This window comes from Oncorhynchus mykiss, chromosome 24 (genome assembly GCF_013265735.2).
Source record: "Oncorhynchus mykiss isolate Arlee chromosome 24, USDA_OmykA_1.1, whole genome shotgun sequence".
Taxonomy (NCBI): domain Eukaryota; kingdom Metazoa; phylum Chordata; class Actinopteri; order Salmoniformes; family Salmonidae; genus Oncorhynchus; species Oncorhynchus mykiss.
The window spans coordinates 1,684,189-1,711,498 of NC_048588.1; the positions used below are offsets into that span (position 1 = coordinate 1,684,189).

The window sequence follows — 27,310 nt, forward strand, 5'->3', positions numbered from 1 at the left end:
AGGAACAGTGGGTTAACTGCCTTGTTCAGGGGCAGAACGACAGATTTGCACCTTGTCAGCTCAGGGATTCGATCTTGCAACCTTTCGGTTACTAGTCCAACGCTAGTCCACTAGGCTATGCTGCCGCCCCCCTCAAACCCATACATGTTTGAGGATTGCACACACCACAAAAGATCTGTTTGCATGACCTCCTTGGCTCCTCCAATTCATCATGAGTGCGGCCCAATGTGCCTACCCAGCTGACACTGTTTGTTCAGGTTTAGAGCCCTGGCTATTTGTTTTCCCCTTCAATGGAGTGCACGACCACTTGGTTGCAGCAGTGAGTAAGTGCTTCTCCATGGGGTCACCAACCTGGGGGCCACCCAGCAGATAGTGCATCACCTGGAAATATGAGATCTGATGATGAGGTCTGGCTGTGGAACATCACTGCCTTCAGAGGTAATATACCATTTAATGTGACACTTTGATTGAGCCACAGATCTCCAGATGTTGCTCTCTGTGTGTGGCACTTCCTTCACACACCTCTGTATTGTCAAATTTTCCCCTTAAGGACATCATAAAAGTATAATATCAAGAGTGAGTAGGTAAGAGGAGTAACTTTTTCCAACAAGGAAATCAGTGAAAACCACGTGGCTTGACACAACTAGTAATTATCTGAAGCTCACAAGCTATGATTCAATGGTCTCATAAATAATGTATGACATTGGGTTACAGAGCTTATAAGATCAAATAAAAACAATGCCTCTGTTGTTTTAAATGGTTTTAAATCATAAGATGTTTATAGCCACAACTTTTATACAACTCCATATCTCAATTCAGAAAAGAAGAGGGACTATTTTGATTAGGTGAATTAGAATCCATAATCATATTCACACAATCACTTTCACACAAACTATTATAACAACTGCAGTAGGCCTATCTCCTTGTGCAGTAGAGGCAACACTGCTTCATAATAACAAAATATGATATCATAAATATTCAGTTGCCCATATCCTGTGGCCCAAATCTATTGTGCAAACTTGGATTTTCTTGTTGGATCACAACCAAATCCATACATGCCCCTTGTGCTACATTTCGAGGGTGGTGTGCCTTTAAGAGTTTTACAACGCTCGTTGAATTTACAGCACCGTCGCTGAAAGTTTCGAGGCCATGCAAGTAGCCTACTCTGCAGTAGTTTGGATGACCGAAGGAAGTGACGGGACTGGATGAGAAAAAGAGAAGAAAAAAAAATACGAGGATAAAAACAGAATGCAGAATACGAAGTAACGTGCTGTGTTACGATCAAGAGAGATTGTGTGTGGTGGTACTACATCGCGTATGATTCTGATATGCATGGAAGTCGCGCTGGGTAAAAGTTTTGTAATGGTTACAAAGTAGCTGTGAAATGAAAAACCGAGATTGAGTGTTTTAATCGAGGTGGGTTTACCTATGCGTTGTAGTCGCGTTAATGTTCGTACAAAATACATCACTCACGTCATGAATTCTAGTTTAAAGGTATGGAAGACGGAACAATTGCTTGGATTTCATTATTATTTTGTACAAAGAATAAATAGCAAAAGGGCCATCAAACGGAAATGCAACTAAATAATTAGCTAGTGATATTGAATAGAGACCGTTGGATTTCACCTGGACTTTAGTATTTTTCCTCTGCCAAATTCAGTTCTGCGTCTTCTGGAATGTTTGGGAGTTGTGTTCTACCGGTTTCAGCTCGGATACATGCATTTCTCTGGGCACTAATATTTTTAACAACGTTTGGACTTTGTTCAGAGTTGAAGGTTCGAGTTCGTTTAGCTGATGGACAAATCACAGAGGAAGTTCTAGAAGCAGACAGTGAAAAAGACTCCATCACACTTGAGTTCAAACAGGGAGATGGAACTCTCATAACATTTGTCGCTGACTTCAAACAGGTGAGTGGATTCAAATGTGTTTTTCCCCTATGCCTTTACTGTTTTGTGTAGGGTTGGGTTATTACCCAATGGCCACGTATGTTGCCAGACTGATCAGGGGCAATACAGATCAGGGGCAATGCAGAATGCAGCCTTATTTCTCCATGCAACCAATTTAGAAAACAGTATACCATAGCCTAGACTAACAGTGTTAGTCTAGCCTGTGTCATTTCAGTACTGATGAGTTGACTCCCTGGCCATGGGCCCTTCTCTCCTTATGCTGGTAAATTCCTCCGCATGCATGAGTGGATAATGTTAGGTGGCAGAAAAACTGATTATTGAATTAGGCGCTCACCTGCAATGATTGGTTTAGGAATGCTATTCATACTCTTCTGCAATACAACTCATGCCTTTACTCTGAGCCTGCTCCGTCCCATCAACATAGATGGGCCTAGTCAGAGAGCAAGGGCATCCATCTACTCCAGTTGGTCACAACATTTGTTGTACCAGGGAATGGAAAGCTATGGTCCTTCTTTCTTGCAGGACCAGTTAAATTAAATGAAGTGCCAACATTAAACAAAATAACTGACTATGCCTAACCAGTGTTGGCTAACTATAAGGGACCAGTGCTGGTACATGGACCAGAGGTTGAGAACCACTGGTTCAGTGTGTATAGTGAACCAGCAAGCAAACAACATGCAGCCTGTTCCCCGAGTGCCTCTGGTCCTGTGCACTATACTCTCAGACACAGACCAAAGGCATGCGTCTGTGATTGTTGCAGTCCCACAGAAACTGACAGCCTGGCAAGAAGTGAAGGGGGAGATTTTCTAGGATTAAGTGGGCATGTCTGACCTTTTTGATCGGGGTATGGGTCACAAACCAAATAGCTCATTTTGATGAAAAGAGGCCGGCACGTCGCCAAATTGGTGATGACACATCTCTGAGCACATCACACCATTGTGGTGAAGCCTGGTTCACAGCACACCCAGTTTAGCTAAATTAGCTACAGGCACAGGGCTCTTTTTCCTCTGTTTAATCAGTTCCACTCGGAGGCCTACCTCTCCATTCCGTTTACATGTGGTTCTCGTCTAACACTATCTCAAAGATTTATGGAAAGTTGGATCAACTGACTTCAAGCTGCCATGCAGAATTTACTGCTCAGAGCCGCTTGAGGAAAGGAAAACGCTTAAACAGGGGATATCAAACAATGGGTAGCATTAAACGGACAGAGTAGATATATGAATGGCTCTGTTGCTGTTTAGAATGTGTTCACAGGATCAGACAGCCAGCTAGGTGTGCAGCTGCTGTTATTATCAGTCATAGCCTTGTGCCAAAATCCACATGAGTTGGCATGGGTTGTGGGAACAGGAGTACTGTAATCTATGGGATCAGTACAACTATGAGAATCGGAATGAGTCATTCCATGATAAGAAGAGGGGGGATGAACTGAACATTTACACTAACATGTACCTGTGGTGAAATGATATGGCTACCTAACAAACCACACCTCATTCTGCGGGCATGGATTATTCTTATTCTCCATTTACATAAAAACAGCGGGAATGTATATACTGGGGATGAATTCATCCCATGATTTACCCATGATCAAATTGAATACAACCGGTGTAGACCTTACTGTGAAATGCTTACTTACAAGCCCTTAACCAACAATGCCGTTTTAAGCAAATAGTTAAAATATTTACTAAATAAACTAAAATAAAAACCACAATGAAAAAATAACACAAAATAACAATAATGCAGCTATATACGGGTGTACCACTACCGAGTCAATGTGTGGGGGTACAGGTTAGTTGAGGTAATTTGTAGGGGTAAAGTGACTATGCATAGATAAACACAGAGTAGCAGCAGTGTAAAAACAAAGGGGGAGGGTGTCAATGCAAATAGTCCGGGTGGCCATTTGATTTAATTGTTCAGCAGTCTTATGGCTTGGGGGTGGAAGCTGTTAAGGAGCCTTTTGAACCTAGACTTGGCACTCCGGTACCGCTTGCCGTGCAGTACCAGAGAGAACAATCTATGACTTGGGTGACTGGAGTCTGTGACCAATTTTTTTTGGTCCTTCCTCTGACACTGCCTAGTGTATATAGGTCCAGGATGGCAGGAAGCTTGGCCCCAGTGATGTACTGGGCCATACGCACTACCCTCTGTAGCGCCTTATGGTCAGAGGCCGAGCAGTTGCCATACCCGGTGGTGATGCAACTGGTCAGGATGCTCTCGATGGTGCAGCTGTAGAACTTTGAGGATCTGGGGACCCATGCCAAATATTCTCAGTCCCCTGAGGGGGAATGGCATTGTCGTACCCTCTTCACAATTATCTTGGTGTGTTTGGACCATGATAGTTTGTTGGTGATGTGGACACCAAGGAACTTGAAACTCTCGACCCGCTCCACTACAGCCTCGTCAATGTGAATGAGGGCGTGTTCGGTCCTCTTTTTCCTGTAGGTCATGATCATCTCCTTTGTCTTGCTCACATTGAGGGAGAGGTTGTTGTCCTGGCACCGCACTGCCAGGTCTGACTTCCCTATAGGCTGTCTCGTTGTTGTTGAACAGGCCTACCACCGTTGTCATCAGTTAACTTAATGATGGTTTTGGAGTCGTGCTTAGCCACGCAGTCATGGGTGAACAGGGGACTAAGCACACATTCCTGGGGGGCCCCTGTGTTGAGGATCAGAGTGGCAGATGTGTTGTTGCCTACCCTTACCATCTGGGGGTGGCCTGTCAGGAAGTCCAGGATCCAGTTGCAGAGGGTGATTAGTCACAGGGTCCTTAGTTTAGTGATGAGCTTTGTGGGCACTATGGTGTTGAATGCTGCGCTGTAATCAATGAACAGCATTCTCACATAGGTGTCCCTTTTGTCCAGGTGTGAAAGGGCAGTTTTTGTGTGGAGTGGGATTGAGATTATGTAACCTGCTAATCTGTTGGGGCGGTATGTGAATTGGAGTGGGTCTAGGGTTTCCTGGATGATGGTGTTGTGAGCCACGACCAGACTTTCAAAGCACTTCATGGCTACTGACGTGAGTGCTACGGGTCGGTAGTCATTTAGGCAGATTACCTTCACTTTTCTGGGCACAGGGACTATAGTGGTCTGCTTGAAACATGTAGATATTACAGACTCGGGCAGGGAGAGATTGAAAATGTCAGTGAAGACACTTGCCAGTTGGTAAGCATGCTCTGAGTACACGTCCTGGTAATCTGTCTGGCCCACGGCCTTGTGAATGTTGACCTGTTTTAAAGGTCAGCGATGGAGAGCGTGATCACACAGTTGTCTGGAACAGCTGGTGTTCTCATGCATGCTTCAGTGTTACTTGCCTCGACGCGAGTATAAAAGGCATTTAGCCTGTCTGGAATGCTAGCGTCACTGGGCAGCTCACGACTTGGTCTCCCTTTGTAGTCTGTAATAGTTTGCAAACCCTGCTACATCCAACAAGCATCAGAGCCGGTGTAGTAGGATTCAATCTTAGTCCTGTATTGACGCTTTGTCATTTTGGTGGTTTGTCTGAGGGCATAGCAAGATTTCTTATAAGCTTCCAGAATAGTGCCTTGCTCCTTGAAAGCGGCAGCTCTAGCCTTTAACTCAGTGTGGCTGTTGCCTGTAATCCATGGCTTCTGGTTGGGATATGTACGTACGGTCACTGTGGGGATGTCATCGTCGATGCCCTTATTGATGAAGCCGGTGACTGAGGTGGTATACTCCTCAATGCCATTGGATGAATCCCAGAACATATTCCAGTCCGTGCTAGCAAAACAGTCCTGTAGCGTCCATGTCATCTGGCCACTATTGAGTGAGTCACTGGTACTTCCTGCTTTAGTTTTTGCTTGTAAGCAGGAATCAGGAGGATAGAATTATGGTCAGATTTGCACGTTGGCCAATATAACGGATGGTAGAGGCCGGTAACCCACTTGCCAACTAATTATCTACGCTCCCTGTATTTTCTTCATGCGAATGACAGGGATTTGGGCCTTGTCCGGGAGCAACATTATATCCTTCATGTCAGACTCGAGGTGAGTAATCTCTGTTTTGATATCCAGAAGCTCTTTTTGATCATAAGAGACAGTTGCAGCAACATTATGTACAAAATAAGTTACGAACAATGTGAAAAACACACAAATAGCACAATTGGTTAGGAGCTTGTAAAACAGCAGCCACCCCCTCCGGAGCCATTCTTCAAGCAAGCACTTGACCCCGAAATGTATCCGCTGATTCACAAAAAAGGTGGATGAAATTGCCAAAGTTTGTAGAATAATCTCAAAAGACCACTGTTTTACATTGAACTCCACTGTTCAGGCACAAGATGATCAGATAAGCAGATAAGATAACAACAGAACTAGAGCCATCATAACAGTGCTTTAATGAGAGCTTTGACCAAACTGATAAGCTAATGATTACATTAAAACAACTAGGGCATCATTCTAGTCTCTAGACTAAGACTACCTAATGTGGAAACAAGTGTAACGTTACCTTGAATGAAAAGGGAAACCTCCCTAGAGTTTCACTTCAGGGAACAACCTCACTCTCCCACCCCATGGCGCTGGTGGAATATAATAGAGTATCAGTCCTTCCTTTGGAAGACGATCAACTGGGAATGTCTCAAATTATTTAGGAAAAATGTCCGGGATCGGTCACGATGATGCAGGCCGGGCTTGCACACTGTCATCAGTGAGAGAATGTTTATATGGTCTGTCCCAACAGCTTGAATGTGAACCCCCAAACTAGCTTGCCTGTGTCTCAAATGGCAACTTATATCTCATACACTGAGTATGAGGATCATTAGGATAGGTCCTTCCTATAATTGAGTTGCACGCCCTCCCTCAGAACCAATTTAATTCATCGGGGCATGAACTCTACAAGGTGTCAAAAGCGTTTCACAGGGATGATGGCCCATTTTGACTCCAATGCGTCCCACAGTTGTGTCAAGTTGGCTGGATGTCCTTTGAGTGGTGGACCATTCTTGACACAAAGAAACCGTTGAGCGTGGAAAAACCCAGCAGTCTTGCAGTTCTTAACACAAACGGTACGCATGGCACCTACTACCGTACCCCGTTCAAATGCACTTAAATCTTTTGTCTTGCCCATTCACCCTCTGAATGACACATACACAATCCATGTCGCAAGACCTGTCACCTCCCCTTCATCTACACTGATTTAAAGTGGATTTAACAAGTGACATCAATAAGGGATCATAGCTTCACCTGGTCAGTCTTGTCAAGGAAAGAACGGGTGTTCTTAATGTTTTGTATACTTGGAAAGAAACCTAGAGACAACAAAAATACACACTATAATACAGTCATATTCTTACAGTACGGTTAAATAATTGATATTTAGAAATATGAGCAGTGCTGTGATACAATATGTTTTCTAAAGCTAAACTTTGCTTTTTGCCTGAGTAACCTCTGGTGGCAGAGCATTCCATGATAACATGGCTCTACAGTGTATTCAGACCCCTTGACCTTTTCCAAATTCTGTTACGTTACAGCCTTAAACTAAAATTGATTCAATTGTTTTCCCTCAATCTACACACAATACCCCATAATGAGAAAGCAAAAACAGGTTATTATACATATTTGCAAATATGTAAATGTACAATTTCAGTTTTTTATTTAACACAAGTATTCAGACTCTTTACTCAGTACTTTGTTGAAGCAGTGATTACAGCCTTGAGTCTTGGGTATGATGCTACCAGCTTGGCATACCTGTATTTGGAGTTTCTCCCATTCGTCTCTGCAGATCCTCTCAAGCTCTGTCAGGTTGGATGGGGAGCATTGCTGCACAGCTATTTTCAGGTCTCTCCAGAGTAGAGGTTGGCTGATTAATCGGAATGGCCGATTTAATAAGGGCCGATTTTCAAGTTCTCATAACAATCGGAAATCGGTATTTTTGGACACCGATTTGGCTGTTTTTAAAAATTATTTGTATTTTTATTTAATCTTTATTTAACTAGGCAAGTCAGTTAAGAACACATTCTTATTTTCAATGGTGGGTTAATTGCCTCGTTCAGGGGCAGAATGACAGATTTTTACCTTGTCAGCTCGGGGGGTTCAATCTTGCAACCTTACAGTTAACTCTCATTGCACTCCACGAGGAGACTGCCTGTTACGCGAATGCAGTAGAAGCCAAGGTAAGTTGCTAGCTAGCGTTAAACTTATCTTATAAAAAAACAATCAATCATAATCACTAGTTAACTACACATGGTTGATGATATTAATAGTTTATCTAGCGTGTCCTGCGTTGCATATAATCAATGCGGTGTGTATCGTTGCTCCAATGTGTACCTAACCATAAACATCAATGCCTTTCTTAAAATCAATACACAGAAGTATATATTTTTAAACCTGCATATTTAGCTAAAATAAATCCAGGTTAGCAGGCAGAATTAACCAGGTGAAATTGTGTCACTTCTCTTGCGTTCATTGCACGCAGAGTCAGTGTTTTATGCAACAGTTTGGGCCACCTAATTTGCCAGAATTTTATGTAATTATGACATAACATTGAAGGTTGTGCAATGTAACAGGAATATTTAGACTTATGGATGCCACCCATTAGATAAAATACGTAACGGTTCCGTATTTCACTGAAATAATAAACGTCTTGTTTTCGAGATGATAGTTTCCGGATTCTACCATATTAATGACCTAAGGCTCGTATTTATGTGTGTTATGTTATAACTAAGTCTATGATTTGATAGTCTGACTGAGCGATGGTAGACAGCAGCAAGCTCGTAAGCATTCATTCAAACAGCACTTTCGTGCATTTGCCAGCAGCTGTTGATGACTTCAAGCCTATCAACTCCCGAGATTAGGCTGGTGTAACCGATTTGAAATGGCTAGCTAGTTAGCGGGGTGCGCGCTAATAGCGTTTCAAACGTCACTCCCTCTGAGACTTGGAGTGGTTGTTCCCCTTGCTCTGCAAGGCTTTTGTGGAGCGGTGGGTAACGCTGCTTCGAGGGTGGCTGTTGTCGTTGTGTTCCTGGTTCGAGCCGGTAGGAGCGAGGAGAGGGACGGAAGCTATACTGTTACACTGGCAATACTAAAGTGCCTATAAGAACATCCAATAGTCAAAGGTTAATGAAATACAAATGGTACAGAGAAATAGTCCTATAATTCCTATAATGACTACAACCTAAAACTTCTTACCTGGGAATATTGAAGACTCATGTTAAAAGGAACCACCAGCTTTCATATGTTTTCATGTTCTGAGCAAGGAACTTAAACGTTAGCCAACACTTTGTTTTTGCATTATTTAAACCTTTATTATTACATTATTTATTTGAAGCTAAATAGATTTTTATTGATGTATTATATTAAGTTAAAGTGTTCATTCAGTATTGTTGTAATTGTCATTATTACATATATTTAAATCGGCCGATTTAATCGGCATCAGCTTTTTTTGGTCCTCCAATAATCGGTATTGGCGTTAAATTCATAATCCTCTACTCCAGTGATGTTTGATTGGGTTCAAGTCCAGGCTCAGGCTGGGCCACTCAAGGACATTCGGAGACGTGTCCCGATGCCACTCCTGCATAGTCTTGTCTGTGTGCTTAGGGTTGTTGTACTGTTGGGTCCTGAGCGCTTTGTAGCAGGTTTTCATCAAGGATCTCTCTGTACTTTTCTCCGTTCATCTTTGCCTCGATCCCGACTACAGTCCCAGTCGCTAAAAAAACATCCCCACAGCATGATGCTGCCACCACTGTGTTTTACCGTAGGGATGGTGCCAGGTTTCTTCCAGACCTAAAGCTTGGCATTCTGGCCAAAAAGTTTAATCTTGGCTTTATCAGACCAGAGAATCTTGTTTCTCATGGTCTGAGTCTTTAGGTGCCTTTTGGCAAACTCCAAGAGGGCTGTCGTGCCTTTTACTGAGGAGTGGCTCCATTCTGGCCACTCTACAATAAAGGCCTTATGGTTGTCCTTCTGGAAGGGTCTCCCATCTCCACAGAAGAACTCTAGAGCTCTGTCCGAGTGACCATCAGGTTCGTGGTCACCTCCCTGACCAAGGTCTTTCTCCCCTAATTGCGCAATTTGGCTGCGCGGTCAGCTCTAGGAAGAGTCTTGGTGGTTCCAAACTTCTTCCATTTTCAAGAATGATGGAGGCCACTGTGTTCTTGAGGACCTTCAATGCTGCAGAATTTTTTTGGTACCCTTCCCCAGATCTGTGCCTCGACACAATCCTGTTTTTGAGCTCTATGGACAATTCCTTCAACCTTATGGCTTGTTTTTTTTCTCTGACATGCACTGTCAACTGTGGGACTTTATATAGAAAGTTGTGTGGCTTTTCCAAATCTTAGCCAATCAATTGAATTTACCACAGATGGACTCCAATCAAGTTCTAGGAACATCTTACGGATGGATGATCAATGTAAACGATGCACCTGAGCTCAATTTCGAGCCTCATAGCAAAGGGTCTGGATACTTATGTAAATGAGGTATTTCTGTTTTTATTTTTTCAATTTGATATACATTTACAACATTCTAAGCCTTTTCACTTGTTATTATGGGGTATGTGTAAATTGCAGAGAATGTGTTTATTTAATCAATTTTGTGAATAAGTCTAACGTAACAAAATGTGGAAAAAGTCAAGGGATCTGAATACTTTCCAAAGGCACTGTATGCATAACTGAGCGACACATTAAATCTGTTTTTGGTCTGGGTACTGTGAAGAAAGCCATTGTGGCGTGTCTGGTGGGGTATGTATGTCTGAAGTGTATGCAAATAGATTACACAAGTGGATAGGCATTTTTAACACTCAAATGTTTCTTTTAAAAATTTATCCTCAACCCTCAATGACTATCATGCGTGTTGATGTTTAGGTCTAAGAGCATGCTTTGAACCCAATACAATGCTTTTGCTTTTAGATGTATTTAAGACCAGTTTGTTAATTACCCCTTCTGACTCCTTGCTAAGCGTCTCAGCAATCTTACTGGCTGTAGGTGCTGATGGGTAGAGTGTAATCATCAGCATACACAGTCGTTTTAGCTTCTTGTAAGACAAATGGCATGTCATTTGTAAAAATAGAGAAGCATAACGGCCCAAGGCAACTACAAAGGTTGGCTAGATATGCAAGAGTGGGTGTATGTGTGAGAGCATGAGTAAGTGAGAGAGGATGTGGGAGGGAGAGTGTAAAGTTATCTGAACAGTAGAGATGGTTACACTGGCTGTGTCCAAATACCCATGCTACATACTGTACTTAGAAGCACTATGCAGAAATTACTCCGCCATTTCCCGGTTGCTAAAATTCTAATAGTTCACTTAATTTCAGTTTGTTTTGTAACAATCAAGTATAGTGTAGAGAATCGTTGTACCACCGCTATGAAATATCAATAACAAAAAATATTGTAAGACAAAAAATAAACTTAAGAACGGGACCGATCTACCACTTCTTAGACTTGCTGTCAATGAGTGACATATCTATTACACACATTTATGTGAATTTGGTTGGGTCGTCCCAAAAAGTTACATACTGCGTACTATTTAGCATGTACCATTTAGTAAAAAGTATTCCACGACCGCAATGCAGTTTCAGCTTCTGATTGGTTGAGTATGTGGGGTGGGACTGAGTGCAGGTGGATTTTTCCCAATTCAACAGACATGCATCACAATAACCAGTCTTCTAATAGCTAATTTCCAATTTGATTAATTTCTCAACTCTGAAAAGAATAGGAATGGAGTTATAGGCCTATTGGGGTGGGTTATAGGCAGACTGTCACATTTGACCTATACCGTATTAGACCAAATAGCCCATATATCTTATTTAAGGACTTAAGAAAGAAACCGATTTTAATTTGGTTCCATTTCAATATATTTATTAGTGAAACCAAAGTGCTGGAACATAAATGCCAGTCAAAGTTTGGACACACCTAATCATTCCAGGGTTTTTATTTTTTACTGTTTTCTACATTGTAGAATAATGAACTATGAAATAACACATATGGAATCGTGTAGTAACCAACGTAGCATTTTTCTCAACCAGCTTCAAGGAATGCATTTCATTTGTGGAATTTCTTTCCTCCTTAATGCATTTGTGCCAATTGGTTGTGTTGTGACAAGGTATGGGGTGGTATACAGAAGAAAGCCCTATTTGGTAAAAGACCAAGTCCATATTATGGCAAGAACAGCTCAAATAAGCAAAGAGAAATGACAGTCCCATCATTACTTTAAGACATGAAGGTCAGTCAATTTCAGAACATTAGCATTTGAAGGTTTCTTCAAGTGGAGTGGCAAAAACTGATGAAACTGGCTCTCATGAGGACCGCCACTGTAAGGGAAGACCCAGAGTTACTTCTGCTGCAGAGGATAAGTTAATCAGAGTTAACTGCACCTCCGATTCAAGTAATGGACACATCTCACCATCAACTGTTCAGAGGAGACTACGTGAATCAGACCTTCAATGTCAAATTGCTGCAAAGAAACCACTACTAAAGGACACTAATAATAAGATACTTGCTTGGGCCAAGAAAATATGAGCAATGAGCATTAGACTGGTGGAAATCTGTTATTTTTGGTCTGAGTCCAAATGTGAGAGTAGGTGAACAGATGATCTACACATGTGTGGCTCCCACTGTGAAGCATGGAGGAGTTGGTGTGGGGGTGCTTTGCTGGTGACACTGTTAGTGATTTATTTAGAATTCAAGGCACACCAGCATTGCTACCACAGCATTCTGCAGTGATACGCCATCCCATCTGGTTTGCGCTTAGTGGGACTATCATTTTGTTTTTCAACAGGACAATGACCAAACACATCTCCAGGCAGTGTAAAGGCTATTTGGCCAAGAAGCAGAGCGATGGGAGTGCTGCATTAGATGACCTGGCCTCAACCCAATTGAGATTGTTTGGGATGATTTGGACCAGAAAGTGAAGGAAAAGCAGAACACAAGTGCTCAGAAAATGTGGGAACTCCTTCAAGACTGTTGGAAAAGCATTCCAGGTGAAGCAGGTTGAGAGAGAGCCAAGAGTTTGCAAAGCTGTCATCAAAGCAAAGGGTGGTTATTTTGAAGAATCTAAAATATATTTTGATTTAATACTTTTTTGGGTTACTACACGATTCCATTTTTGTTAATTTGATGTCTTCACTATCATTCTACAATGTGGAAAATAGTGAAAAATCCTTTAATGAGTAGGTGTGTCCAAACTTGACTGGTACTGTATGTAAATTAGATAAATTGGCCTAGTGCACACACCAAAACTTCTCAAATCAAACGGCTATTGCACAGAAAAATTTGGGTGCATCTCAAACCTCTGGACTTAATATAATAACACAGAAAAATACGAGCCTTGGGTCATTAATGTGGTCAAATCTGGAACTATAATTTTGAAAACAAAACGTTTATTCTTTCAGTGAAATACGGAACCGTTCCGTATTTTATTTAACGGGTGGCATCCATAAGTCTAAATATTGCTGTTACATTGCACAACCTTCAATGTTATGTCATAATTACGTAAAATTCTGGCAAATTAGTTTGTAACCAGCCAGGCGGCCCAAACTGTTGCATATACTCTGACTCTGCGTGCAATGAACGCAAGAGAAGTGACACAATTTCCCAAGTTTTAATATACTTCTGTGGATTGATTTTAAGAAAGGCATTGATGTTCATGGTTCGGTACATTCGTGCCACAATTGTGCTTTTTTTTCGCAAATACGCCCTTGTTAAATCATCCCCCGTTTGGCAAAGTTGGCTGTCTTTGTTAGGAAGAAATAGTCTTCACACAGTTCGCAACGAGCCAGGCGGCCCAAACTGCTGCATATACCCTGACTCTGTTGCACAGAACGCAATAGAAGTGACACAATTTCCCTAGTTAAAAGAAATTCATGTTAGCAGGCAATATTATCTAAGTATGCAGGTTTAAAAATATATACTTGTGTATTGATTTTAAGAAAGGCGTTGATGTTTATGGTTAGGTACACATTGGAGCCAAGACAGTGCTTTTTTCGGGAATGCGCTTGTTAAATCACCCGTTTGAAGAAGTAGGCTGTGATTCAATGAGAAATTAACAGGCACCGCATCGATTATATGCAACGCAGGACAAGCTAGATAAACTAGTAATATCAACCATGTGTAGTTAACTAGTGATTATGTTAAGATTGATTGATTGTTTTTTATAAGATACATTTAATGCTAGCTAGCACCTTACCTTGGCTCCTTGCTGCACTCGCATAACAGGCAGTCTCCTCGTGGAGTGCAATGTAATCGGCTATGATCGATGTCCAAAAATGGTAATTACCGATTTGTTATGAAAACTTGAAATCGTCTCTAATTAATCGGTCAACCTCTAATTGAGCGCATCCTGTCGGGCTGTATCACCGCCTGGTACAGCAACTGCACCACCCGCACCGCGGGGCTCTCCAGAGGGTGGTGCGGTCTACCCAACGCATCACCGGGTGCAAGCTACCTGCCCTCCAGGACACCTACAGTACCCGATGTCACAGGAAGGCCAAAAAGATAAGAGACAACAACCACCCAAGCCACTGCCTGCTGACCCCGCCGTCATCCAGATGGTGAGGTCAGTACAGGTGCATCAAAGCTGGGACCGGGAGACTGAAAAACAGCTTCTAGGCCATCAGACTGTTAAATAGCCATCACCCTATATAATAGTTGAAGTCAGTTTATATACTGTGCACCATAGCCAAATACATTTAAACTAAGTTTTTCACAATTCCTGACATTTCATCCTCGTAAAAATACCCTGTCTAAGGTCAGTTAGGATCAGCACTTTATTATTCTGACATTTCACATTCTTAAAATAGAGTGATTATTTCAGCTTTTTATTTCTTTCATCACTTTCCCAGTGGGTCAGAAGTTTACATACACTCAATTAGTATTTGGTAGCATTTCCTTTAAATTGTTTAACTTGGGTCAAACGTTTCGCAAACGTCAAGCTTCCCACAATAAGATGGGTGAATTTTGGCCCATTCCTCTTGACAGAGCTGGTGTAACTGAGTCAGGTTCGTAGGCCTCCTTGCTCGTACACACTTTTTCAGTTCTGCCCACAAATCTTCTATAGGCTTTGTGATGGCCACTCCAATATCTTGACTTTGTTGCCCTTAAGCCATTTTGCCACGACTTTGGAAGTTTGCTTGGGATCATTGTCCATTTTTATTTTTTTTATTTTTTTTACCTTTATTTAACCAGGCAAGTCAGTTAAGAACAAATTCTTATTTTCAATGACGGCCTAGGAACAGTGGGTTAACTGCCTGTTCAGGGGCAGAACGGCAGATTTGTACCTTGTCAGCTTGGGGGTTTGAACTCACAACCTTCCGGTTACTAGTCCAACACTCTAACCACTAGGCTAACCCACTGCCGCCCCGTCCATTTGGAAGACCCATTTGCGACCAAGCTTTAACTTGGTCGCAACTGATGTTGCTTCAATATATCCACATAGTTTTCCACCCTCATGATGCCATCTATTTTGCGAAGTGCACCAGTCCCTCCTGCAGCAAAGCACCCCCACAACATGATGCTGCCACCCCCGTGCTTCATGGTTGGGATGGTGTTCTTCGGCTTGCAAGCATCCCCCTTTTCCCTCCAAACATAACGGTAGTCATTATGGCTAAACAGTTCTATTTTTGTTTCATCAGACCGGAGGACATTTCTCCAAAAAGTACAATCATTGTCCCTATGTGCAGTTGCAAACCGTAGTCTTGCTTATTTTATGGCGGTTTTGGAGCATTGGCTCCTTTCTTGCTGAGCGGCCTTTGAGGTTATGTCGATATAGGACTCGTTTTACTGTGGATATAGATACTTTTGTACCTGTTTCCTCCATCTTCACAAGGTCCTTTGCTGATATTCTGGGAATTATTTGCACTTTTCGCACCAAAGTACGTTCATCTCTAGGAGACAGAACGCGTCTCCTTCCTGAGCGGTATGACGGCTGCGTGGTCCCATGGTGTTTATGCTTGCGTACTACTGGTTGTACAGATGAGCGTGGTACCTTCAGGCGTTTGGAAATTGCTCCCAAGGAAGAACCAGACTTCTGGAGGTCTACTATTTTCTTTCTGAGGTCTTGGCTGATTTTCTTTTGATTTTTCCCATTTACTTTAGATTGTGTATTGTTAAATATTACTGCACTGTTGTAGCTAGAAACACAAGCATTTCGCTACCCCTGCAATAACATCTGTTAAACACGTGTATGTGACAAATTTAAATTTGATTTGAAATTCAGAACCTCTGGACATCAACATAATAAACTAAAGCACTGATCATTGGGAATGAGATCAGAATGATTGCCAAGGCTTGATCTGATTTTAACATGACATCAATAACGCAGAAATGATTGAGTTTTTAAATGCTCTGACGAAAACCAGGAGAACAAGCAACACTTTTTTTGTGAGAAAACAGAAATCCACTTTGGGTAAAAATAAAAATGTATATACTTATTTTCAAAGATGTAGCCTACAATGCAATACTCAATCATTTTAAGGAAAGCAAAAACTACTTAGCCTACATTTGAAGACCACTGCAGACGCTTCGGGGATCTTCCCAATTAAGTAGCCTAGTTTTGTTATTAGGCCTTAGTTCTCTTCAAATAGCCAATCACTCACATGCCACCTCTTCCAATGCATTGTGGAAAAGTGTGCGTCTAATTTTACTAAATCAATAGCCGAAATGAGTATAACATCCTGGCATTTAAACCATACTACATTTTTGAAATGTTGCGTTCTAGTAAACGTTCTATTTTTGCATACTGATAATGAGGTGTGATTGCATTGTTTTCTGCTATTTGTTGGTTTCGGTAGCAAGATATGCCAAGATAAGTGACATCCGGGCATTTATAATGCACTTGATTTTCTAAATGTCACATACTATTAAACTTTAATGGCCTACTATTTAGGACTCACTATGGGTCTTCAGATACGGACAGTGTTTTCATAACATTGTTGGACAAGTTTAAAAGCTCATTGTTTCGTATCCATAGAGGCAATTATTCCCCCCCCCCCCCCCCCTCACACTAATTTAGAATGCCTGAAGTGTTAACAGTACTTTTAAAGGTTGTGTGTGTGTGCTGTGCACAAGTGTTACACTTCAAGAAAATTGATGGGGGAGTACTTAAACCATACTTAAAGGCCTGCTTAAACATTGGGAGCATTCATGGCTAGCTGTATGTTAGTAACTTGTTTATGGTGAATGCTATTTAACACATTCTGATGTAGATCGATTTTGTTTTTCTGTACCTTACAATTTTTTAAAAATATTATTTATTTAACTAGGCAAGTCGGTTAAGAACAAATTCTTATTTACAATGACGGCCTACCAAAAGGCCTCCTGCGGGGACAGGGGCCTGGGATTAAAAATACAAAATAAATATAGGACAAAACACACATCACAACACTACATAAAGAGAGACTTAAGATAGCTGTCAGTAAGAGTGTCCATGATTGAGTCTTTGAATGAAGAGATTGAGATAAAACTGTCCAGTTTGTGTGTTTGTTGCAGCTCGTTCCAGTCACTAGCTGCAGCGAACTGAAAAGAGGAGTGACCCAGGGTGTGTGCGCTTTGGGGACCTTTAACAGAATGTGACTGGCAGAATGGGTGTTATGTGGAGGATGAGGGCTGCAGTAGGTATCTCAGAGAGTGGGGAGTGAGGCCTAAGAGGGTTTTATAAATAAGCATCAACCAGTGGGTCTTGCAACGGGTATAGAGAGAGGACCAGTTTACAGAGGAGGATAGATAGATAGATAGTCATACATTGCTTAGAAACAATCAAACTCAATGCACTGTTTATGAAATGGAAAAAATAATTGATTTAGGGCCAAATTGTGAGTAATCCCGATTAACTAATGCCGTTAACTCTATTTTAATTATGTTTGACAGCCCTAATAATTTAAAATATTTATCTGGCACACTTGGCTCATTCGGTTGTGTTTTCTACATCACTATGAAATATTTCTGGGCATACTACAATTACATTTCATACAGGTATGGTCATGTGAAATTGTCCAATAAGAACCCATTGAGTTGTTTGTAGGGCTGGAACGATATCACAATGTTTTGCATGGCAAAAATGAAGTCTGCTTCGCGCTAACTCTTTTAGTCCTTTAAAAACCTGCTGTATGTAAAAGATTGTGTGCTAAAGCTTGGGAAAGAAATAATGGGACTCTGGATGACAACATAATGTTTATGTCCAACATTAGGGCTGTTTTCCGTTAAATCCGCTTCGTGTTTTGTTTACTTGCCACGATACTAATAAGTATCGCAATATTGGTATCGTCTGGCCCTAAGGTGGTCATATTGGAGAGAAAAAACTTCTGTGGGGTTAATGCGTAAATTCTGTGAGGGCCCTGTATCTATACATCTTTTTAAAACCCTGCTATAGCTGTGTGCAATTAGGTGCTTCTATCACCGACGGTACAATGGCTAAGCTTAAAATATTCTAATGTCAATGGCACAATATGGGTGATTTGTAAATGATAGTTGTAGCTGGTGCGAGTTTTTCCTTTTTAAAGCCATTTATACAGGTCATTTTGATATGTACTCTCATTTATACAGGTCAAAGTTCTGTTGACCCTGAACATTACAAAAACGTTTGATGGATAGCTGTGAATCTGCTTCCCAATGCCTTCAGAAAGTATTATTACCCCTTGAATTATTCTATATGTTGTGTTACTGCCTGAATTCAAAATGGATTGGATAAATGTGTTCCCTCACCCATCTACACACAATACCCCACAATGACAAAGTGAAAACATGTTTTTAGCAAATTTATTGAACAGGAAATGCATACATTTCTCACTTATAAGTATTCACACCCCTGAGTCAATACTTTTTAGAAGTACCTTTGGCAGCGATTACAGCTGTAAGTCTTTCTGGGTAAGTCTAAGAGCTTTCCACACCTGAATTGTACAACATGTCCAACATTAGGGCTGTTTTCCGTTAAATCCGCTTCGTGTTTTGTTTACTTGCCACGATTCTAGTAAGTATCGCAATATTGGTATCGTCTGGCCCTAAGGTGGTCATATTTACTATTTTGAAAACTCTTCAAGTTCTGTCAAATTGGTGGTTGATCATTGCTAGACAACCGTTTTTAGGTCTTGCCATAGATTTTCAAGTAGATTTAAGTTCAAACTTTGACTCGGACAGTCAGGAACATTGACTGTCTTCTTGGTAAGCATCTCCAGTGTAGATTTGGCCTTTGTTTTAGCTTAATGTCCTGCTGAAAGGTGAATTGGATTTGGCCCAAACATAACATTTTGCATTCAGGACAAAAAGGTAATTGCTTTGCCACATTTTCTGCAGTAGTATTTTAGTGCCTTGTTGCTAACAGGATGCATGTTTTGGACAGGCTTCCTTTTCGCTCTGTCAATTAGGTTATTATTGTGGAGTAACTACAATGTTAATCCGTCCTATCACAGCCATTAAACTCAAACTGTTTTTTAAAGTCACCATTGGCCTCATGGTGAAATCCCTGAGCGGTTTCCTTCCTCTCTGGTAATGGAGTTAGGAAGGACGCCTTTATCTTCGTAGTGACAGGATAAAAATAGCAGACATTGAATATTCCTTTGAGCATGGTGAAGTTTTTAATTACACTTTGTATGGTTGATACACCATCCAAAGTGTAATTAATAACTTCCCCATGCTCAAAGGGATATTCCAATGTCTGATATTTTTATTTTTACACATCTACCAATAGGTGCCCTTCTTTGTGAGGCATTGGAAAACCTCTCTGGTCTTTGTGGTTGTATCTGTTTGAAATTCACTGCTTGACTGAGGCACCTTACAGATACTTTTATGTCTGGGGTACAGGGATTAGGTAGTCATTCAAAAATCATGTTAAACATTATTATTGCACACAGAGTCAGTCTGTGCAACTTATTAGGCGACTTAAGCACATTTTTACTCCTGGACTTATTTAGGCTTGACATAACAAAAGGGTTGAATACTTACTGTCTCAAAACATTTCAGCTTTTCATTTTTAATTCATAAAAAAAAAAAAAAAACATAATTCCACTTTAACCAAAAATCTAAATGTAATCCATTTCAAATTCAGCCTGGAACGCAAGAAAATGTGGATAAGTCAAGGGTGTGAATACTTTCTAAAGTATATAAGTGAGCAATAACTTATTGTATACTGACATTGATTCCCATGAGGTAAAATCCCTAGGGGGAAAAATGAATGGAATAGAGGGTCGAAAGAGTAACACACAGAAAACTACCAATGCTGCACTGCCATCACACATTTTCCAACTCTAGGGACATACTGTAGACCTTCAACAAATCACTGCGCTATCTATCGTACCAAGTGAGTCCGACGGACCCACATTTGGGGGTCTGTCTCATAGACTATATGTAGGAATTACGGTACCATGTACACTATATAACCAAAAGTATGTGGACACCTGCTTGTCGAACATGATGTTGGGCGATTAGGCCTGGCTCGCAGTCGACGTTCCAATTCATCCCAATGGTGTTCGAGGGGATTGAGGTCAAGGCTCTGTGCAGGCCAGTCAAGTTCTCCCACACCGATCTCGACACACCATTTCTGTATGGACTTTGCTTTGTGCATGTCATGCTGAAACAGGAAAGGGCTTTCCCCAAAGTTGGAAGCTCAGAATTGTCTAGAATGTCATTGTATTCTGTAGCATTAAGATTTCCCTTCACTCTAACTAAGGGACCTAGCCCGAACCATGAAAAACATCCCCAGACCATTATTCCTCCACCAAACTTAATAGTTGGAACTATAGTAGTTTTCTCCTGGTGTCCGCCAAAACCAGATTTGTCCGTCGGACTGCCAGATGGTGAAGCGTGATTCATCACTCCAGAGTCCAATGGTGGCGAGCTTTAATCCACACCAGCAGACGCTTGTCATTGCGCATGGTGATCTTAGGCTTGTGTGCGGCTGCTCGCCATGGAAAACCATTTCATGGTGCTCCCAACGAACAGTTATTGTGCTGAAGTTGCTTCCAGAGGTAGTTTGGAACTCTGTAGTGAGTGTTGCAACCAAGGACCAACTATTTTTACGCGCTTCAGTACTCGGCGGTCCCGTTCTGTGAGCTTGTGTAGCCTACCACGTCACAGGTAAACCGTTGTTGCTCTTAGGCATTTACACTTCACAATAACAGCACTTACAGTTTAACAGGGCAGCTCTAGCAGGGCTCTTTCAGTGTGTCTGGCATCATTCCGACATTCAGGGCATGTTCTGTTCTTTAAAACAAGGGTTGAAACGTCATATAAACACACTTAAATACATACACTGTGGTAAATATTGACTTAATATCCAGCACTTTCTCAGACATTGGATGTGTAGGTTTTACACATTTTCTTGCTCTGCCCTGATATCACCCCTACGTGTGACCAAAACTATAATTGCAGCTTATTTGTCACACACACACACACACTGGCTGAGATGAGCAACAGATGTTGGGAATCTACCTGACACACTATCACTATCACACACAAATTTACTGGGCCTCACTACCAACAATGCCACGGTTGTGTGAACGAGCACATTAGCCCTCTCTTAAATCTTCCTTTTATCCGTGTGATAAATGTATTGTATTTCACAACTCGCTCAGCCCTCAGGCGGTCTTATATCTAGAATTTTTCTCTTCAAATAAAGGGAAGTTATGTATACGCCCAAACGGTAAGCAACTCGTGGAATGAATTGATTTGTTTCTCCCACACACCAACATGTTTGTAAAGAGCAGCGAGCACAGCGGTTGGCCTTTATGAGCCAACTCCCATTGGGCTCTATCTCTGACCTGTTTGGCAACTGCCTATTCCTTTTTATCCTTTCACAGACATTGCATATTTCCCAGTAACCTTGGGCAAGTAGTTGGAAACTTGAACGAGCACTTGGAGTCCGTTGTGGCCCAATTATACCATCGTGCCATTGTTTCCAACTTTTTATTATTAACATCTGGGTGGCTTTTACATTTTATCTCCGGTTGCTCATGTGGAATTCTGGGGAAATTTCTCTCAGCATTTCCTTGTAAATATGAAGTGGGGTCCGGTTTTGCAATGCAGCTGAAGTTGACTCATTTACTGCCTCGCCTTCGGGATCCTACCCGAGGCCACCCCGTTTGTCACTTGCACAAACTTGTCAGACTTTTTATTTTATTTATGGGCAAGCAGTGTCACAACATTTCTTGGAAAAGGTGGTTTTAGGAATGGATACCATACTGGTTAGAATTCTAAGACCATGGGGGCCATCCAGTGAATGCACTCGCTGCAGTTGTGTAAGGTCCCACTACTGTGAACTCCATCTCCCACCATGTATTGATCCCTGTGTGGGAGATCTGCACCACAGATAGCAAAAGTTGCGCAATACAGGGAAGTGAGCAATACACAGGAACTGCAGGGCATTTCCTCAGAATATCTTTGGAGTTTAGCAGACCATCAGCATGAACACTAAAGACAGAGGTGTGGAGAAGAATGGTGTCTAGTTTGTCTTTCTCTTAAAACAAGCGGCTTAAGAATGGTAGCCTTGTTGTTTTGGTGTGAAATCGTCATTTAGGCAGCATTTTGTTTGTTCACTCTAGGCCAATTTTGCTGTTTTAGCGATAGCCTGTTCCCGTATCTGTTTGTGCTGTAGCCAACTCACTCCTGTGGCTGTTGGCTACACAGAACAAACAGAGCTAGCACCAGGTTAGTTTGAAGGGCCTTTTTCCCCATACTCATTGTCCTCTCCTCTGGGCTGCTCTCACGGAGGACTGTCTCCTGGCCTCTTGTCCACTAGCTGATGTCTTTATACTGCTCCGAGTCGCCAGGCAGATTTTTGGCCTTTAAACACTGCTAATATTAAGGTCTCTTGTTGTTCCCACAATCGGAGCCAGGCAGGAGAGGAACAGGGCAGACACAGTAACACCGAATACCTTTTGAACTTTTTACAATCAAATTATGCACAACACTAAACTAAATTAAAGAACATTTTATTAAAGAAAACAGACGATGGATGTGGTTTCTGCTTGGTTTGACCGATCTATACTCCTTTTGTGGATATTTTGGACTGCAGCTCAACGAAAACAAGGCACCTTGTAAAATCTATCAGATATGGCCAATTTTCAGTGTAAATTAAATGTCAAAGGGGCCTGAACTTATTAAGTAATAGATAATGGAAAAATGGCCATTCCTACAAAATGTCGATAAAACCTATTTTGATGGTGTAATTCTTCAACTTTCATTTGTCTTCCTTTCAAGGGATAAGAAGAACTAATCACTCGCTATTGTTCATTAACATCCACCAAACAACAGGAAATTAAAATAACTTAAAAAATTGTTCAAATTAGACGTAAAAGCGGAAGGACACTAGAAAAATATACATTTCTATGACCCCATGGAAATGATCGGATAAGTATTTGCTCAACGCCTGAGCAATTTGGATTCTGAAGAGTCCGATCTTTTGATTCTGACCTTTGATGTCCGCGAGACAAAGGTTGGGTTGGAGCTGTATGGGACTGAAGCTATAGCTGAAGGTCATCACTTATCAAGCTACTGATGTTGATCCGAATTGCATGTCAATAAACCAACATGTTTTTCTGCTAGTTTGGAGAAACTGGCCTTTCCAAATACTTACATTTTTGAAAAATACTGTTGTCAATTGCTAATTTAATTTGAATTATCTGATGGCCATGCATGGTTAGATTATGAATATACATACCATCTTTACATTTTGAGTGTGTTTTGTCAATGCCTTTAGGCGTGTTCTCATTCTCACCTACATAGCCATTTGAAGTAAAGCGTACCTTTTTTAATTGTCTGTTTAAATACCCACTAGGACGCCTCCCAGCAGCGGTACCCCCTGTTTTCATTGTCCCTTCACTCCAGCCAGCATTTGCTAATTCTCTTGACAAAACAGCCAGGTGTAACCGATCCCCCAAAATCTGACTTCACATTCCTTCTCTTAGTGTTCCGTAATTAGCCTCAACTCCAGCATTTCTCAGCCAAGCTCCTTTTCTTCCTCCTCTTTGTTTGTGTTTGTCTTTCTTCCGTCTTAATCCTCCTTGTACACCTGTGCCTTTTCACCCAGGTCTCTGAGACACCAATGCAAATATCTTTACAATATCTTTAACATCACACAAACGAGTGGTAATCCCTTATTATGCTTAAAGGGGAACTTTTTTAAATATTTATTTATTCCCTCCATAAAAATGAGCCGTGTGCATCTGAGCTGGCTTGTTGGTTTTCGAGTTTGTTTGCACTGCATTTGGATGTCTCATTTGGATCTCTTAAAACGACTGCCCTACGTGTGCTCGACGTAGTAAACTTTTTGTTTTGTTTACTACATTTGACATTTTTCCATATTTTGGTGTAATTATATATAAAAAAAAAAAATTGTGCTCACCAGTATACCTGCATTTTGGCAGTTTGAGTAGAAGATAAGAAAAAGCCCACCATTTGGCTTTCTCACAGATTTTATTTAGACTTATTTCATCCTCTACCACCCACTGGGTAAAACCACTGATCCCAAATGTCAATCTGTGACTGCTGGGCCTCTCCAAACAGCAGCCTTATCAAACAGACAGGGTCTTAGAGTGGCTTGGAAAACAGGAAGCGACAGGAACTCTGGGGATGGCATTTGGCACAACTTTACTGGCGTCGAAAAGTTCACTGGCTGCCATTAACCCCGCTAGCAGTCATAGTGACCAGTCTGATTTTCAATGGGTTCGTTCAATGTTACGGGTCTACAGAAGTTTTTACGACTCTCTTTCACAGCCATGAACAGCATATTCTCTCTCAAGGTGTCAGGGTAGCATGGCTACAGCGTAGCTACAGAGAATGATCACTGTAAATAGGACCTTTTTGAGTGCGAGAAAAGGCTTTTGTGTACCTCTTTAAATAAGCTTCCCACGAAAAGTAACCAACTATGAAATGGGCCCTAACCCTCTCCTATGTTGTAGATCATACGTTGAGCCTGCAAGTGGAGTTGTGTGGGTACACTAGCTTTTGGCTTTTCGCCCTGATGCAGATAGTCAGTTTGGATACAAACCTCCCTCTTTGGCGTGCTTGTAGTCTATTTATCAGCGCACAGACATTTTTAAAACGCTAGATAACAAATGGGCTAGGACTCCTAGTAAATGAGGTGGGTGATTTTTATGAATGTCAAATGAGAGCCATGCCTCTTTTTAAAATTTTGGATATCAATGCAACACACATTTTGTCCGATTTTTCTGGATGTTGGGTGAAAAACTAGATATTTATGTGGCCATATTCTGCTTTTAGCAGATAGGGTTTTTTATCATAACTGTAACAAACAGTTGTTGTGAATTTTGCGCTTGGAGCATGTAATTTCATGAGGCATAAATTATATATTTCAATTAGAGGTCAACCGATTATGATTTTTCAACGCCGATACCGATTATTGGAGGACCAAAATAAGCCGGTACAGATTAAATCGGCCAATTTATTTTTGTAATAATGACAATTACAACAATACTGAAAACACTTATTTTAACTTAATATAATACAAAAATAAAAACCTATTTAGCCTCAAATAAATAATGAAACATGTTCAATTTGGTTTAAATAATGCAAAAACAAAGTGTTGGAGAAGAAAGCAAAAGTGCAATATGTGCCATGTAAAAAAACAACATTTAAGTTCCTTGCTCAGAACATATGAAAGTTGGTGGTTCCTTTTAACATGGAACCATCCTTTTAACATGAAGGGAAGAGGTTTTAGGTTGTAGTTAATATAGTATTTATAGGACTCTTTCTCTATACCATTTGTATTTCATATACCTTTGACTATTGGATGTTCTTATTGGCACTTTAGTATTGCCAGTGTAACAGTATAGCTTCCGTCCCTCTCCTCGCCCCTACCTGGGCTCGAACCAGGAACACATCGACAACAGCCACTGTCGAAGCATCGTTACCATCGCTCCACATAAGCCTTGCAAAGGGAAACAACCACTCCAAGTCTCAGAGCGAGTGACGTTTGAAATGCTAATAGCGCGCACCCCGCTAACTAACTAGCCATTTCACATTGGTTACACCAGCCTAATCTCGGGAGTTGATAGGCTTGAACTCAAACAGCGCTGTGCTTGCGAAGAGCTGCTGGCAAAACGCACAAAAATGCTTATGAGCCTGCTGCTGCCTACCATCGCTCAGACTGCTCTATCAAATCATAGACTTAATTATAACATAATAACACACATAAATACGAGCCTTTGGTCATTAATATGGTCGAATCCGGAAACGATCATTTCGAAAACAAAACGCTTATTATTTCAGTGAAATACGGAACCGTTCGGTATTTTATCTAACGGGTGGCATCCCTAAGTCTAAATATACCTGTTACATTGTACATCCTTCAATGTTATGTCATAATTACGTAAAATTCTGGCAAATTAGGCGGCCCAAACTGTTGAACGCAAGAGAAGTGACACAATTTCACCTGGTTAATATTGTTGGACTAGTTAACCGTAAGGTTGCAAGATTGAGTCGCGGAGCTGACAAGGCAGTTAACCCACAGTTCCTAGGCCGTCATTGAAAATAAGACTTGCCTAGTTAAATAAAGGTGTAAAAACAAAAAAAATGGCCAAATGTGTCCCAAAATACCGATTTCCGATTTATGAAAACTTAAATCGGTCATTCCGATTAATCGGTCGACCTCTTATTTATTTATATATATTACACATTACATATTTTTTTTATTGAACTAGGCAAGTCAGTTAAGAACATTCTTATTTACAATGACGGCCTAGGAACAGTGGGTTAACTGCCTTGTTCAGGGGCAGAATGACAGATTTTTACCTTGACTGCTCGGAGATTCGGTCTAGCAACCTTTCGGTTACTGGCACAACGCTCTAACCACTAGGCTACCTACCTGTGTCCACATACTTTCATATGTGGACACCACTTCAAATATTTAAGCCACACACGTTGCTGACAGGTGTATAAAATCAAGCACACAACCATGCAATCTCCATAGTCAAACATTGGCAGTCGAATGGCCTTGCTTAAGAGCTCAGTGACTTTCAATGTGGCACCGCCATAGGATGCCACCTTTCCAACAAGTCAGTTCGTCTGCCCTGATAGAGCTGCCCCGGTCAACTAAGTGCTGTTATTGTGAAGTGGAAACGTCTAGGAGCAACAACGGCTCATCCACCTGTCCTCGGTTGCAACACACTACCAAGTTCTAAACTGCCTCTGGAAGCAACATCTGCACAATAACTGTTCGTCGGGAGCTTCATGAAATGGGTTTCCATGGCTGAGCAGGCGCACTGCACAAGCCTAAGATCACCATGTACAATGCCAAGTGTCGGCTGGAGTGGTAAAGCTCGCCGCCATTGGACTCTGGAGCGGTGGATACGTGTTCTCTGGAGTGATGAATCACCATTCATCGTCTGGTGGACGAATCTGGGTTTGGCGGATTCCTAGAGAACGCTACCTGCCCGAATGCATAGTGCCAATTGTAAAGTTTGGTGGAGGAATAATCTGGGGGGGCTGTTTTTCATGGTTCGGGCTAGGCCCCTTAGTTCCAGAGAA

The 27,310-nt window shown here is 41.4% G+C and overlaps 1 protein-coding gene across 1 annotated transcript in view; it reads left to right on the forward strand.

Moving 5' to 3' along the window:
* Positions 1-1,120: 1,120 nt before the first annotated feature.
* The window catches only part of LOC110503536 (out at first protein homolog), a 35,621-nt gene continuing 9,431 nt past the window's right edge, over positions 1,121-27,310 (forward strand). The window contains exon 1 of the mRNA XM_021581907.2: positions 1,121-1,907. Within this exon, the coding sequence (XP_021437582.1) occupies positions 1,677-1,907 (231 nt within the window). The 5' untranslated portion in view covers positions 1,121-1,676. The remainder of the gene's footprint in view (positions 1,908-27,310) is intronic.